Source organism: Puma concolor, chromosome F2 (genome assembly GCF_028749965.1).
Source record: "Puma concolor isolate L17-30 chromosome F2, mPumCon1.1.hap2, whole genome shotgun sequence".
In the NCBI taxonomy this organism is placed as follows: domain Eukaryota; kingdom Metazoa; phylum Chordata; class Mammalia; order Carnivora; family Felidae; genus Puma; species Puma concolor.
The window spans coordinates 157,848-173,426 of NC_141684.1; the positions used below are offsets into that span (position 1 = coordinate 157,848).

General features: G+C 51.1%; 1 protein-coding gene across 4 annotated transcripts; it reads left to right on the plus strand.

The window, feature by feature from the left end:
• The first annotated feature begins 5,644 nt into the window (after positions 1 to 5,644).
• ZNF517 (zinc finger protein 517) lies at positions 5,645 to 13,580 on the plus strand. 4 transcript variants are annotated; one of them, XM_086695861.1, is made up of 6 exons: positions 5,666 to 5,715; positions 7,946 to 8,084; positions 8,595 to 8,718; positions 9,395 to 9,521; positions 9,807 to 9,920; positions 10,707 to 13,580. In XM_086695861.1, exons 3-6 carry the CDS (start codon positions 8,686 to 8,688, stop codon positions 11,906 to 11,908), a joined length of 1,476 nt encoding a protein of 491 aa, XP_086551987.1. In that variant the 5' UTR covers positions 5,666 to 5,715; positions 7,946 to 8,084; positions 8,595 to 8,685; the 3' UTR covers positions 11,909 to 13,580. The 4 variants fall into 4 exon arrangements, with proteins under 4 accessions (XP_086551988.1, XP_086551989.1, XP_086551987.1 ...); XM_086695862.1 differs by lacking the exon at positions 7,946 to 8,084 and having other exon boundaries at positions 5,645 to 5,715; XM_086695863.1 differs by lacking the exons at positions 7,946 to 8,084; positions 8,595 to 8,718 and having other exon boundaries at positions 5,660 to 5,715.
• The last annotated feature ends 1,999 nt before the right edge of the window (positions 13,581 to 15,579 follow it).

The window sequence follows — 15,579 nt, forward strand, 5'->3', positions numbered from 1 at the left end:
CTTTCCAGGGTTACGCGGACCCGGATAGAGCGACTTACTCCGGGCGCGGAGTCGCAGGGGTCCTCTCTTGGCCTGGCGAATGCCCCCTTATATAGCTAGAGCTCCTTGCAAGGTTACTGGCTCCCGTCTAGGGCAAGGGCCGCTTTCTAGGGTGAGGCCCTTCCTTGTAGGGTTGTGGGCCCCCTTTTAAAATGGGTGGACGGTTTGGGGGAACATGGTGGCTTACAGAAGACGGGGGTCTGGACGAAAAATAGCAAACGTTCAACCACCGCGGGTGCGGCCGCTCCGGGCACGTTGCGACTCTGTGCACTGATAGGTTTTCGGAGAGGTCTGAGTGGCCGTACCCGGATGTGGGTATTGGGGAGAGAGACGGGGGCACCCTGGTCTTTGCTTGGACGACCCGGGCAGGGCATGGTTGGCGACGGTCGAGGAGGCTGCCACGGACAGATTGGGCGACAGTAGAGGTTCGGGAGTCTCAGTTGGGATGGTGGGACCTCCGGGGAGGAGTGTCGCCCTCCTGCTCCCTACACCACTCCCTCCCGGGCACGTGGAGGAGGGAAAGTGAGGCCAGGAAATGGAGAGGGCAGAACTGGTGGCTTGGGAAGTGGGAGAAGAAGAGTGTGAACCATGTCACCGCTGCGAGAATGAGGAAAGGGAGACTGGACAAATGACCCTGAGGTGAGGGAACACGATGAGCCTGCTCAGAACCCTGTAGGGAGGGGTGGGTGAGGTTGGAGTTGAGAAAGGGAACAGCTGGTGGGGGACCCTTGGAGTGTGAGCTGGAGATAAAGATCAAGTCTACCAGGGCAGGGAGCCCCCAGCTGGGCGTATGCTGCTGAGTGAGGACTTTCCGGAGTTCCGCCCCAGAGGAGTGGGAGGAGCCTTCAGGAAAGGGTGCCAGGGGTTAAGACCTGGGGGTCAGACAGAGTGAGAACTGCCCACAGGCAGGTCCAGGTAGAGCTTCTTGACTAGGGCTGTGGGTGTGCAGGGGAGACCAGTAGCGGGAGAGGTCGCAAGGTAAGGGGAGTGAGGGCAGGGGTCCCAATGGACAGAGACTTGCACTCAGGACTTTGCAGTAGGGTGTTTGCTAGCAGCGGTGCAGTCAGGTAGGCCTTGGAGGGGCGGTGACAAGAATGACATCGTGAGAAAGTAAGAAGGGGGCCACGTGGCCACATGCTGAAGCGAAGAAGCAGAGGGGACTGGTGAGGCCCCAAGAGAGGCAACAGTTGGGTCAGCAGGGTTGGGGACTCAGGAGGCATCGCAGCCCTGGCAGGGCCAGGGGCTGAGGGTGAGATGGGAAACAAAGGCAGAAGGAAATGGCAGATAAAGTTAAATTTCCTTATAACCCACAGCCCATTGGCAAATACTTGAGGCAGGCAGAGTAAAATGTTTCTCCTTGAACTCCCTACTGTCTTAATGGTAATGCTTTGCTAGAAGGAAAAACGTTAGTTTGACAATAGTGGGGCCTCCAATATCCTGTGAGTCTTCTCTAGCATATGAAAATCTCTTTGGGAACTTCCCCTGGACTCTACCTCCCCTGACTCCATGGTATAACCAGTCTCTCATGGTTCCCAGGACAGGTCTTTCTGCCCACGGGTCCTGTCCCCGTGCTTTAATAAAATTACCTTTTTGCACCAAAGACATCTCAAGAATTCTTTCTTGGCTGTTGGCTCCTAACCCCATGAACCCCATTATCACCCCCAAAAAAACTCATCAAGGGGCACCTGGGCCTCCTTGGGGCAGAGTGAGGGGTTTTGAGGTCAGCCCAGGATAGGCTCAGAGGACCAGAAAGGCACAGGGAGTGGCAGGGAGGTGGGGACGGTACTTGGGACACTCAGGCTATGTGGTCTCTAAGAAGGTCTCAGATCTCTGGGATGAGATATGGTGGAGGAGGGCCCCCACTTTCTCTTTGCCCTAGAGCTCAATGCAGCCAGAAGGTGGCTAACCAGGCCTACTGCAGGACATGTGTTCAGAGCCTTGCCATAGGCAGATGGTCAGTAATGCCAGCCCAAGAGTTCCAGGGGATGAATGGCAGCTGTGAGCCCCCAGTGAAGGTTCTGGGCCCAGGGAAGCCTCAAGAAGTGCTGTTGGGAGCAGGGGGAGGCTTGCTTGCTTGGATGCTTCCTCCTGAAGGCCCACCTGGAGATGGCAGGCATGGACTGACTTAAGGGAGGGCAGCCAGTTCTGGGGCTCTCTGAGGTGCAGACACTTGCCTGATATTTATTGTGGCCCTGCCTCAAGCTCAGTGCATCTGTCCTTGCAGAGATGGGGATCCTGGCTGGTGCCCTCCCCCTTCAAAGTCCAGAGACCTCTGACTTGCCTCCATCTCGCTAGCCTGAATGTTAGTCCCCGTGTGAGGGGCCGCCAAGTCCGGCACACAGCAGGGACTCCACAAATCTGGGTCACCTGATGATGGGGACCTCTCCAGGGGCAGCCACACTGGGCATGGGGTTCTCAAGCCTTCAAGAGGGGTCCATCTGCCTTTGCTCATGCTGGTGAGCCAGCCACCTTTCCCATGCCATCCAAGGTTACCTCTTCCCAGCATTTCAAACTTTATTCTTAGTTCTTTATTTCCTTTTAAAGTTGCTTTTTAAATATTTTTTTTGTCATGTACACACAAGAATAATTTGGTTTAAAATTTTCTTTTTTTAACATTTATTCATTTTTGAGAGTGGGAGAGACAGAGCATGAGCTGGGGAGGGGCAGAGAGAGAGGGAGACACAGAATCCAAAGTAGGCTGCAGGCTCTGAGCTGCCAGCACAGAGCCCGACACGGGGCTCGAACTCACAGACCGTGAGACCACGAGGTCACGAGATCATAACCTGAGCTGAAGTCAGAAGCTCAACCGACTGAGCCATCCAGGCGCCCCAAGAGTAATTTGGTTTAAACATGCATGACCACGACTCTCTTCTGTCTTTTTGCACTTGGCTCCCCGCCCCCACATCAGCTGCCCTCAGGCAAATAACAACACTATGCTTCTATTCTTTGTGTGGGAACAATAATACTGTCTTTCATACGGTTATTGTGGGAGTTAAGTGAGTGGATATACACCAAGGACATAAAGTATGCCTACAAAAGTCATCAGGGCTAGAGAAGTCAGAGTGGACACACTTGGACACAACCAGAGAGGTGTTTTGAGAGCGACCCGAAGAGAGCCCTAGGAGGCTTTGAGGTACCCAGACAAAATCAGCTTGTTGACACGGGTGCTAGCTTCACAGGATATCCAGGGTGTGAAAATTCATCTGGCAGTATGCTAAAGGTATTTGTGACTCCTTCCTATGTATTATACTTTTAAAAATACTGTTTTTTTGTAAGTGTGCATGAAAACTAGTAAAAATTCTTGGACGTCTTTAGACCTCCAAAAGCTGTGGAAGGGGTGGTGTCCAACTCTGTACCTCCAAGCAGAAAAGGGGAGCCCAGCTAATACCTGGGGTAAAATTGGAGTAAAGGATAATTCTTATATATAAATATCCAAAGCAAAACAAAAATGAAGGAAAATATACATGTTGAGACAAACCAAACAAAATTTAAGTGAAAAAAAGAAGAATCAGTTCTTTCATGCATGTTTTTAGTATCTGAATATATGCGCTGAAAGGTTCTAAGTGTATGTAAACAGGCATACCTCACTTTATTTTTTGCTGATACTGTGTTTTTTACAAATTAAAGGTCTGTGGCAACCCTGAATTGAGCAAGACTGTTGGTGCCCTTTTTCCAACACCATTTGCTCACTTATGTCTCTGTCACGTTTTGGCAATTCTTGAAATGTTTTAAACTTTTTCATTATTATTTGTTATAGTGATCAGTGATAGGACTTGCCAAAAGCTCAGATGATGGTTAGCATTTTTTAGCAACATAGATATAGATACAGATATATATACACGTATACATATATATACGTATACATATAGTTATAAGTTATTTATGTGAGAGGGAGAGCACAAGCTTAAGCAGAGGAGGGGCAGAGAGAGGGGAGAGAAAGAATCCCAAGCAGTCTCTGTGATGTCAATGTGGATCCTGATGTGGGGCTCCGACTCACGAACCATGAGATCAAGAGTCAGACACTCAACCTACTGAGCCACCCAGGCACCCCTAGCAATAAAATATTTTAAAATTAAAGTATGTACGTTGCTTTTTTAGACCTAATGCTATTGCATGCTTAATAGACTACTGCATAAACATAACTTTGTTATGTACTGGGAAACCAAGAAATTCGTTTGGTTTGTTTTATTGTCATTATTCACTTTATGGCAGTGGTCTGGAACCAAACTTGCAATATCTCCAAGGTATGCCAGTATATATATGTAAATTTATTTGTATCCTGCAAAGTATTTTCATTTTCTTTCAATTCCAAGTATGATTTTCTCTTCCTCCCATGAGTTATTTTGCAGGTTGCTATTTAGTTTCTAAGCATATTTGTTTAAACTATTTAGCCATATCTAAATGCAATATCTTATTTTCAGATAATGTAGTTTGTATGATGCCAATTACTTGCAATACAGATGCCTCCCGGGGCCCCTGGGTAGCTCGGGTTACCATCTCACGGCTTGTGAGTGGCTTGTGAGTTCAAGCCCAAGGTCGGGCTCTGTGCGGACAGCTCAGAGCCTGGAGCCTTCTTCGGATTCTGTGTCTCCCTCTCTATCTGATCCATCCCCACTCGCACTCTGTCTCTTTTTCTCTCTCTCTCATAAATAAATAAACAAACATTAAAAATATTTAAAATATAGATGCCTCGGGGCGCCTGGGTGGCTCAGTCGGTTGGGCGACCGACTTCGGCTCAGGTCATGATCTCGCGGTCCGTGATTTCGAGCCCCGCATCGGGCTCTGTGCTGACAGCTTGGAACCTGGAGCCTGCTTCCGATTCTGTGTCTCCCTCTCTCTCTGACCTTCCCCTATTCATGTTCTGTCTCTCTCTGTCTCTAAAATGAATAAACGTTAAAAAAAAATAAAAATAAATAAAATATAGATGCCTCCTTTGCTGCCTTGTACATTTTGGCTCTTGTGTCCCTCTTCAAAAAGGTGGTCTCTGCTTTTGTCCCCCCTCCCCTTTATAAAAATAAGAAAACATTTAAAGAAAAATATACGAGATTTCATCGCATAAGACTAAATAGTTTTAAGTTCTTTTAAAATTACTATATGTGTAAGCATTTATTCATAAGCATAGATTTGTGCGTGTGCTGGGTCACACTGTAAAGCATTTTTTACCGTGTCACAAAAGTTTGAAAGACACGATCGTAGAGAAGCTTTTTCAACTGTAGGGGAAGAGGGTGAAGGATACACAGGACCTCTCCGTACTGCCTTTGCAACTTGCATGATTTTATAATTATCCAACAACAAAAAATTGAAAGAGAAAGGACGCTGCCTCAGCACCCGGTTGCCTGGAATGATGCTCGACTTTTCCATTGGCCTTTCTCGAGGTCTCGCGTGGACGCGTCTGCTCTCAGGCTTGGGGGCTCTGCGCCGGGATCCCCGACTCCCGCAGCGGGCTCGCCCCTCGGATTTGGGAGTTCACGGGAGATCAGGTCCAGAACAGCGCCCCGCCCTCAGCGGCCCTCTTCCATCACCAGCCTCGCGCCGTAGGAGCCAAAAGGCGCCCACAGAGGCGCGTGGTCCTCCGAGCTTCCTAGAGCGGCGCTGAGACCCGTTTCCGGGGGCGGGCCGGAACCGGACCGCCTGCTCCCGGCGCCCTCTGCGCGCGGTCCGGGATAGCGGCCCAGGGTGAGTAGGTCCTGGCCGCGGGGCGGGGACCGGAGTGGGGTGAGTGCGGTTCTCTGAACCCGGCCTGGCTGAGGCTGTGGTCCGCACAGAGGCCGCGCTGAGCACCGCGGGGCGCTGACCTGCAGCCGGCGCCGCCCTCTCGTTTTTCCTTCGTTCTGGGCCTTAGGGAGGGTCCGGAGTCCGGTTCCCACCGGCTGGCGCGGCAAGTGTGCGGGCCGGTCCCGCAGAGCCTGGGTGGCTGCGCAGAGCTGAGGCTGCAGTGGTGGGAGACCTGGGAGGACCGGTTCTGTCCGGGTTGCGTCCCCCTCGGCCTCGCGCCTGCAGTTGCCTGAGCACACCCGCTCGTGAGCAGCTCGTGCCGGCTGGCCACCCCGTGCGCTGCCTCTCCCCTGCACCCTCGTTTTCCAACCAATTGTCAGCCCGACGCCCTTGCTTTACCCTGTGCGGTTCTTCGCCCCCGCCCCCTCTTCGCGGAGTTGCCTCATTCATTGGACAACTAGCATTCGGACAACTGGCATACTTACCTTGTCCTGACGACCCTTCTAGTGCTGGGGATACTGCAGTGAAGGGGTAACATCCCTGACTTCATGAAACATCTGTTGTAATAGAAGTGAGGCATTAATGCAATAGAGGCAACAAACAAGAAAGTAGTTTTTTTTGAGAGAGAGTGTAATCGAGCGAGGGAGGGGCAGAGAAAGAGCATCTTAATTAAGCCAGCTCCATGCCCAGTTGTGTTCAATCCCACCACCGTGAGATCTTGACCTGAGCTGAAATCAAGAGACGGATGCTTAACCGAGCCACCCAGGTGCTCTGAGAAAATAGTTTTTGATGATTTTAAGGGCTATGAAGAAAATGAACCAAGAGGATAGGTTTGTGAGAGTTAAGGAGTTAGGGGTGGCTGTAGGTGAGCAGGGAAGGTCTCTGCAAGAAGTTAACATTTGAACTGAAACCTGGTGGCTGACAGGCCTTGCTAAGCCCTTGTAGGCAAAGGAAAGTGCATCAGAATGGCATTGGCTAATTTGAGTAACAGAGAACGCCAGCTTGGCTGCAGTGTAGTACGCAAGGGGGTAGGTGAGGGAGTGGAGCAAGGTGCCCCAGTCCCCTGAGGAACAGAGGTTTTATTCAAAATTGGAGGGAAAGAATGACTCCTGCTGGTCCTCCAGGCCCCAATTAAATGTAATCCCCTCAAGAAGCCCTCCCTGAACCCCCATCTACGTTAGCGCTCCCCTTCCCCTTGATATTTTCTGTCTCAGGACTCCGAGCAGGAACCTGTTTTGTTATCATTGTATCCTCTCCTCCACTTTTTTCAACTTAGCGCTGTTTTTCTCACATGAAAGACTTATTCCCTGGCTCCAAAGATAGGACTAAAATCAGGTCTTTTCCCCTCTAACCAGGTGGCCCCTCCCTGAGGACATGCATTCCCCAGAAATGAGCAAAGAGACAGGCATGGTAACTTACCCTCCTAACTGTGGAGAGTGGTATGTGTTGAGTTGACAGCCAGGTCTTCTCCTGAGATGCTCCTCCTCTTAAGATGCTGTGGCTGTCTTGTCGGGGTGAGGAGGACAATAGCTCTGTCAACAGGGGCAGCAGCAATGGTCCACGCAGACTGCCCTGGACAGACAGCCCAGTGCTGTGTCTAGTAGTGGTGTGGCTCTGCTCTTTGCATTTGCCGTTTGTGCTGTGCGGGCACAGATGACTCACCAAGCCTCTCAGATCATCCTCTGTAGCCTGTTATACTCTCACATGTTAAAAGGGCCTTCCTGCCAGATGTTACCTCGTAGCATCATAACCGCAGGATTTCTGCTGTTGCCAAAAGGGACATCGCTTTACAAAGCGGCAGCTACTTGGGAGGCTCAAGCCCCACAGAAAAGGGTACTCTGGATACTTCCACCCAATACACAGGAGCTCAAGTGTCCACTGAGGAGGGGACACGGAGACCAGAGTCTACTCTGAGCACCTAGCCAGAGCAGATTGTATTTACTGGCTTTTATAAATACTTTTTCCTCAACTGCGACACATATTTGAAAAGAAGCAATAAGTCTTAGAGAAATCAGAAAAATGAGAAGAAGGAAAATAAAAACTACCTTGGAAGAAACTAAGGCTAATGTGCTGGGGTATGTGCTGCCAGATTTATTTTTTTGCTTAGAGTCTGCTTATTTCACGTGGTAATACGTGGTAATGCGGTAACAATGTTTTCTGGTGTTCCACAACATGGTTTTACTGGTTGCAGAATCACCCACTGTCAGGGAACCACTCATTCATTCCACAAATCCTTGCTGTGTATCAGGCCCTCCCCCAGGCCCTGGGGGTACAGCATGAATAACCAGACTGCAGGCCTCATCTCATGGGGGAAGGTGGATAAGAAGCAAGTAAGTTGACTGCATTATGTCCGATAACAGGTGCTATGGATGAAAATAAAACGCAATGAGGATAGGGAAGGAATTCTGCGGTGGGGATGGCATTTTATTTATTTATTTAAGTTTATTTATTTTGAGAGAGAGCACACATATATGTGAGGGAAAGGTGGGGGGGGGGGGTGGGAGAGAGAGAACCCCAAGCAGGCTCCAGTCTGTCAGTATGGAGCCTGACTCAGGGCTTGAACTCACAAACTGTGAGCTCGTGACCTGAGTGGAAATCAAGAGTCACACTCTTACCTGAGTGAGCTATCCAGACACCCGGGAATATCATTTGAAGTAGGATGGTCCCAGAAGACATCCCTGGGAAAACCAGGAGTGAGAGGTGGAGGCCTGTGGGTGAGCAGGTCTCAGGTTGTGGCTTCTTGGGATGTGAGGGGTCGTCTGGGCTGACCGGGATGTGCTTGCCTCATGTCTCACGCTTTCCTGTCTCTTCTGTATCTGGGTGGTCCTTCTGGGAGACAGGGACAGGGGTGGATGGGCCTTAGGCCTGGGCTCTTCCTACTCAACACTCACCGTCCCCAGCGCCTGCCTTTCCCCTGAAGGGGACCTTGGAATGGCGGTGCCACTTGCGACGCCCAGACTCCAGGTGAGTGTCCCCTCTGAGCCTTTAGGCTGCCTTCATCCCCATCCTCAGCTTTTCAGCCCTCAGGACCTTCCCAGGGGGCCCCAGGCCCACCCATGTAGCTCCCACTCCTGCAGGTGGGTCACAGGGATGGATTCTGTAAGCCAAGGGTCAGCCTCCTCCCTTCGAAGACTCACAATGGCTCTGTCAACTCCTTCCTGAGGCTTTGGGCAGAAGTAGGCTGCCCACAGTCTCCTGAAGCCCCTGAGCTTCAAGGGTCAGCAAGCAAGGTCAGGGGCCCTGTCCCTCCCCAGCACCTGCCTCCATCTGGTGTGAATGGTCAGACCTTCTTGGTGCACACAGCCTTTGGCTTCTCCACTAAGAGCAGAGAACCAGAGAACAGGACAGGAACTCTCCCCACCAGTGTGGAGGCTCGGCCACCAGCATCTCGAGGGTGCCCCTACCCAGGCCAAGGTTGAGACCCTCACTTCTCCCGTGGCTTTGGCAATAGGGCTGTTCCACTTTTCCTTGGAGAGTGTTGAGGTGTACCCCCTCCCCCCCATGCCAGGCCTTAGGAATGCAGCAGTGACCATACAGAAGCCTTGACTTCCCAGAGCTGAACAGGCATCCTAAATATCCCTGACATGGTCTCCGCATCTCCTGCCCAGATAGCCCCAGACAGCAGAGTTTGTGGTTGCAGGAGGCCGTTGTGTTTGAGGACGTGGCCGTGTACTTCACGAGAATAGAGTGGAGTTGCCTGGCCCCCGACCAGCGGGCACTGTACAGGGACGTGATGCTGGAGAACTACGGGCACGTGGCCTCACTGGGTGAGGCTTCCCCTTCCATCCTGGGGCTGGGCTCAGACACAACCCTGCTTCTTCCACCGGCCTCCTGGGGGAGTTGGTTCCTTTCCAAATTCAAAGCCTAACATGTTCAGAGGGGAAGTTGGAGGGGTTCCCCCTCATCTCTCCATGGCCACCCAGTTGCCCTGCTCCTGGGAAAGTAGGTGTTCCAACCCACCCCAAGTGTGTGTCCTCTGAGGCCTCCAGCCAGGCAGCCAGACACCCTTCCTCCTGCTCCCTGACACGTGCTGCTCTCCTCCCTGCATGTAGGCTTTGTCGTTGCCAAACCAGCGCTGATCTCCCTCTTGGAACAAGGGGAGGAGCCAGGGGCTTTGATTCTGCAGGTGGCTGAGGAGCAAGGGACTGTGGCCAACCTGTGCCCAGGTAAGTGCAAGGCACAGCAAGGCCTGGCCTTCACACAGCTCCTTGTAGCCCCCTGGTGCTTGGAAGGCTGTACGTTTAGTTCCTCACAGCGTGGCCAAATTTCTTACTAAACACCTTGCTTGTCATCCAAGGTCACCCAGGGCTAACTTGTACAAGAAACCCAAGTGCATGAACATCCTTCCTGGTGCCCCGAGGTGTCGGGCCAGATCTGTGGGGGCAGTGGGTGTGTGAGGAAGACCCAGCAGGGAAGACCCTTGAGCTGCTTTGATCCTTCCAGCTCCCCGTGGGTCACATGCCAAGGCCTGAGTTTGGGACTGCAGAGGCTGCAGAAAGGGAGGAAAGGTGGCCTGCAGTCCATGGGGCCTGTATGGGCAGGACTCTGACCTGTCTACTGAGTGGATGACCTGTGAGTGAGTGCTGGGAGGAAGAGGTGAGCAAAGGATAGCAGTACCCCACACCCTGCAGGTCCCACTCCTGCATCAGGCCTGCTCCCTACCCCCCAACCTCTGCCCCCGTACTTTGGGCCAAGCTGTGCCCTCCCCTGTCCTCCTGATGCCCCTCCCTGGTCATGAGTTCCCCTCTTGAGCTAACCTCCCACAGTGCTTAAGCCCTTAATGAACCTTCCTTTGGATCCTCTTATACCAACCCTGATTTTACAGTTTCTTTCTTGCAAGAAGTTTCCAAACCTCTCTACCACTTTGACATGAGGATTCTGTCTTCAAATCAGAGTTCCTCTGGTGAACGTAGAGGCGAGGTCACCTTTCCATTTTCTGTTCATTCTTCCAGATTCTAGGATGGAGGCCGGGGTCAAGGAGTCTTCTCCAGGGAGAGTGTCTTCTAAGCAGTTAGGACTGTTGGGCACAGTTTGGGGGCGCCTCCCTGAGGAGAGGAATGGCCGTCCTAAAGATGGGTCAGATAAAGGACAACTCGACCCCCAGGCAGGCGGCCTTGGTGGGGAACTTAGCACGTCCCTGGGGACCCTGGAGGCAAAACAGCCAGGCTTGGGCCCTGCAGAGGCTGCTGGGGACAGAGTGTACAGGTGTGCTTGCGGCAAGGCGTTCAAGTACAACTCGCTGCTGCTCAGGCACCAGGTCATCCACACGGGGGCCAAGCCCTACCAGTGCACCGAGTGTGGCAAGGCCTTCAAGCAGAGCTCCATCCTCCTGAGACACCAGCTCATCCACACTGAGGAGAAACCCTACCAGTGCAGCGAGTGCGGGAAGGCCTTCCGGCAGAGCACTCAGCTGACCGCACACCACAGGGTCCACACGCGGGAGAAGCCCTACGAGTGCGGGGAGTGCGGGAAGGCCTTTGGCCGCAGCTCCCGGCTCCGGCAGCACCAGAAGTTCCACACGGGAGAAAAGCCGTACGAGTGCGGCGAGTGCGGGAAGGCCTTCTGCCGCAGGTTCACCCTCAACGAGCACGGCCGCATCCACAGCGGGGAGCGGCCGTACACGTGCCTGCAGTGCGGGCAGCGCTTCATCCGCGGGTCGTCGCTCCTCAAACACCACCGGCTGCACGCCGGGGACGGCCCCCGAGAAGACGGCGGCCGCCAGGACCCCCAGCCCGGCGCCGCACGGAAGACCGCCTCGGGCGCCAGGCCGTTCGAGTGCCCCGTGTGCCAGAAGCCCTTCAAACACAACTCCTTGCTCCTCCTGCACCAGAGGCTGCACACGGGCGAGAAGCCATTCGAGTGCAGGGAATGCGGCAAAGCCTTCAGCCGGAAGTCCAACCTCACTCTGCACCAGAAGACCCACACCAAGCAGAAGCCCTTTGCCTGCACGGAGTGTGGCAAGGCTTTCCGCAGGAGCTACACGCTGAATGAGCACTACCGGCTCCACAGTGCCGAGAGGCCCTACCGGTGCCGGGCCTGTGGCGGGGCCTGCGGCCGGCCGTCAGCCCTCATCCAACACCAGAAAGTCCACGGGCCCGCGTGTTCTCGGGAGGGTGGGGAGGACAGACGGGTGCCCCACTGGGCTCCCCGTTGAGTTGATGAAAGGCGGAGAACTCATCCAGGAGGGGGCCCCAAGGCAGAAGGCTGTCGGTCCTCCCCGCTTGGCTGTGAGAAGGGTCAGGGCCAGGGCTGTGGTCGAGCAGCCCGAGGGAAGGGCAGTGAGGAAGGCTGAGCCGGAGCGGGTCCCCCCACAACTGCTGAGCCCAGATGCCCGCGGGAGGGCGGCATTTCTAAACCGTCCAAGTCTGCGCCTGGAGGCACACGCGGGCTCCAACACAAGTGGGGGTTGGGGGTGGGTTTCGTTTTCTCTTTCCACTCCTCGGTTTTCCAAATATTGACTTGTGATGGGGGGAGGGGAGCGGAATCTGTTGGCTTTTTTTTTTTTTTTTTTTTGGATGTTCATTTGTTACTAGAATTGACCAAGATCAGACTGTTGGCAGGGGACCCAGCCACCTAGTGGGGCAGAGGACTAGAATCCACACAACACCTGCCATGGAGATGTTGGGAACTCTCAGGTAGACCCAGGGTTTGTTGACAAGCCACGGCAAAGCTGGAGGGGTAGTGGTGGCTGAAGCAGGACTCGGGAGTGGGGTCTGCAGGCTCCCAGGCAGTGCCTTGGGAGCCCCAGCCAGGCTAAGTGTGATCCCTCAGCAGGCCTGTCAGCAGAAGGTATTCACTGGGGAGAAGCTTCCCTGGGTGGCCGCTGGTGAGAGGGGCCATCTCTTAGTGACCCTTCTTCTTCATCAGCCCCCCGGCCCCAGGAGCCCTGTGAACACGGAGGGGCTTCTACAGCATCTTACAAAAGGTGTGCCAGAAAGGAAGCCGCCAGCCCCAAGCAGAGCTACCAGTGAATGTGTATTTTTTAATCATTTTTCCCCAAATATAAATTTATTTTAGGACATTTGGGAAATGCAAGAACTTAGAAATGTAAAAAACTGCCCTTTGGTCTCACTCTTCAGAGATCACTACAGCGATGTTTGGTGTGTTTTCTTAGCCTCTTTTTAAAAATTTTAATGCTTATTTATTTATTTTGAGACAGAGAGAACATGAGTTGGGGAGGCACAGAGAGAGGAGAGAGAGAATCCCAAGCAGTTTCTGCGCTCTCAGCAGAGCTCGATCTCATGAATCACAAGACATGACCAAAACCGAGATCAAGAGTTGGACAGTTAGCTGACTGAGCCACCCAGGCACCCCCTTAGCCTCTTAAAAAAAATTTTTTTTTAATGTTTATTTATTGTCGGGAGACACAGAATCTAACCCAGGCTGCAGGCTCTTGCTGTCAGCACAGAACCCCGACGTGGGGCTCGAACCCACGAGACTATGACCTGAACCAAAGTCGGATGCTTAACCAAGTGAGTCACGCAGGTGCCTCCCCACCCCCTGACTCTTTCTAATGCACATGTATGGTATTTGTTTTACAAATCGGGGTTTACTTTGCTTAGAACCGTGTCCCTGCTGACTGGTTTAGGTAGCAGCTTCCTTACTGTCACACATCTGTCCTTTCCTCACACCTTCACTGTATTTGTTGGCCCCGTAGCAGACCTGTGCACATTTGCTTGTGGCTGAGGTGGACTTTCCCCATCAGGGTTACAGATGTGGAGGGACTGTTTTTAACCATTTGATTAATCATGAAAAATGCCAGTCTTGTTTTCATTTATATTTCTTGGCCTTTTCGTGAGTAAATTCCCTGTAAGCTCTTGTACCTATTTTTATTAGGTTTTTAAGCCTCTGTGTTGAGCTCCAATCCCTTTCCCTTAATACGTGTTTCTTCAACTGTGATACAAACCACAGGTCTTTTGGTGGTGGGTGAGCATGGAAGAGATGGGACGGAAACTGCATCACACACTTGAAGAAGTGATATATTACAAATATTTTTTCCCAGTTCCTTATTTGCTTTTAGTTATGAGGTTTTTAATAAGAAAAATACATGTTCCCTATGGGCAAAACTGTCTTGTTATGATTAGAAAGGCCTTATCCACCCCAGGATTTTATAAAACACTTTCTTTACTTTGGTTAAGTTACAGAAATACTACATATTTGCAGTAAAACAATAACGAAATCTCAATACAAAAATAGGAAATATTTCCCTCTTCCCTTGTCCCACATTCCCACCTTACTCCCCAGACATACACCTGTTAAGTCTGGGTAGTTCATTCCAGACTTTTTTCTCTACATTTCAAATATTCAGCCTATGTGTGCCTGTGTTTTTACAAACAGGATTACTCTAGTGTTTGAAATGACTTTTAGTGTGTCAAGTCACCGGGCTAACCTGCCCCCAGAATTCCCTTTCAGCTGAATTCCTGAGTGGCAGGCTATGCAGGAGGAAGGAAATGGTGGTCATTTGTAGCTCACACACCTACCTAATACTTAGACACTAACCCAAAGGCTGTTGTGAAGTGATTTTGCAGATGTGATTAAAGCACCTAATCAACTGATTTTAAGTATCTTGGTAGGTCTGGAGTAATCAGTTAAAAAGCCTTTAAAAGCTTAGGTTGGGGCGCCTGGGTGGCTCAGCTAGTTGAGCGTCCAACTCTTGATTTCAACTCAGGTCATGATCTTGGTTTGTGGGATTGAGCCCTGAGTCAGGCTCCAAGCTGCCCTTGCCCATCTCTCTCTCTCTCTCTCTCTCTCTCTCTCTCTCTCTCTCTCTCTCGCCCTTGCCCATCTCTCTCTCTCTCTCTCTCATTCCTCTCAAAATAAATAAATTAGCTAACTAAATAAGCAAGCAAGCAAGCTTAGGTTTCCCTATGCCTCCAGCCTGTGGAAAAGCATCAGCTGGTGATCTTGTCAGCAAATCCTCGAAGTATTTGCAAAATGTGGTTTTCTCACTAAGTAAACTAAGAATATACTTGAAGAGGTGCCCTTTTTCAAAGCACAAAGCCAGTTTTCAGCCCTGACTTTTTTCCAAAATTTAAAAAAAACTGTGGTAAAATATCCACAGTGTTTGCCATCTTAACCATTTTTAAGTGTACAGTTTGGTGGTATTAAGCGTATTCATACGGTGGACCCGTCACAACCATCCATCTTGAGAACCCTTTTCATTTTGTAAAACTGAAACCATCCCCATTAAACAACTCCCCGTTCCCTTCTCCCAGATCCTGGTAACTACCATTCTACTTTATGTCCCTATGATTTCTGACTACTCTAGGAACCTCATCTTAGTGGAGTAAAACAGTATTTGTCCTTTTTTGACTGCTGATTTCACAGAGTATAATGTCCTCTGAATTTATCAATGTTGTAGCTGTGATACAATGTCTTTCCTTTTAAAAGGTTGAGTAATATTTACTATTGTATGGTTGGACATTTTCCTTATCCACTCATCTGTCATGGAGACTTGCATTGCTTCCACCTTTTGGCGACTGTAACTAATATTGCTGTGAAGATGGGTGTACAAACATCTCTTCCAGACCCTGCTTTCAATTCCTTTGTGTATTCACCCAGAAGTGGAATTGCTAGGTCATAAAGTAATTGTGTTTAATTTTTTTACTGTTTTCTACAGTGGCTGCATCATTCTACACCCCGACCAGCAGTGCATGAGGGTTCCCTTTCTCCGAATGCTCGTCAACACTTGTTTTTTTGTTGTTTTGATAGTAGCAATCCCAATGGGTGTGAGCCCTGACTTTTTTTAAACAGTAGTATTCAAATGGACACTAACAGGAAGCAGCTCTCCTCTGAAAAAGAATTCAAAAGTATCAGTGACATCTG

Coding starts and splice junctions, on each gene's coding strand:
- ZNF517 (XM_086695862.1), top strand. CDS start 8,686: ATGGCGGTGCCACTTGCGACGCCCAGACTCCAG. Junction 9,522..9,806: donor CGGGCACGTGGCCTCACTGG/GTGAGGCTTCCC, acceptor CCCTGCATGTAG/GCTTTGTCGTTGCCAAACCA. Junction 9,921..10,706: donor TGTGGCCAACCTGTGCCCAG/GTAAGTGCAAGG, acceptor TCATTCTTCCAG/ATTCTAGGATGGAGGCCGGG.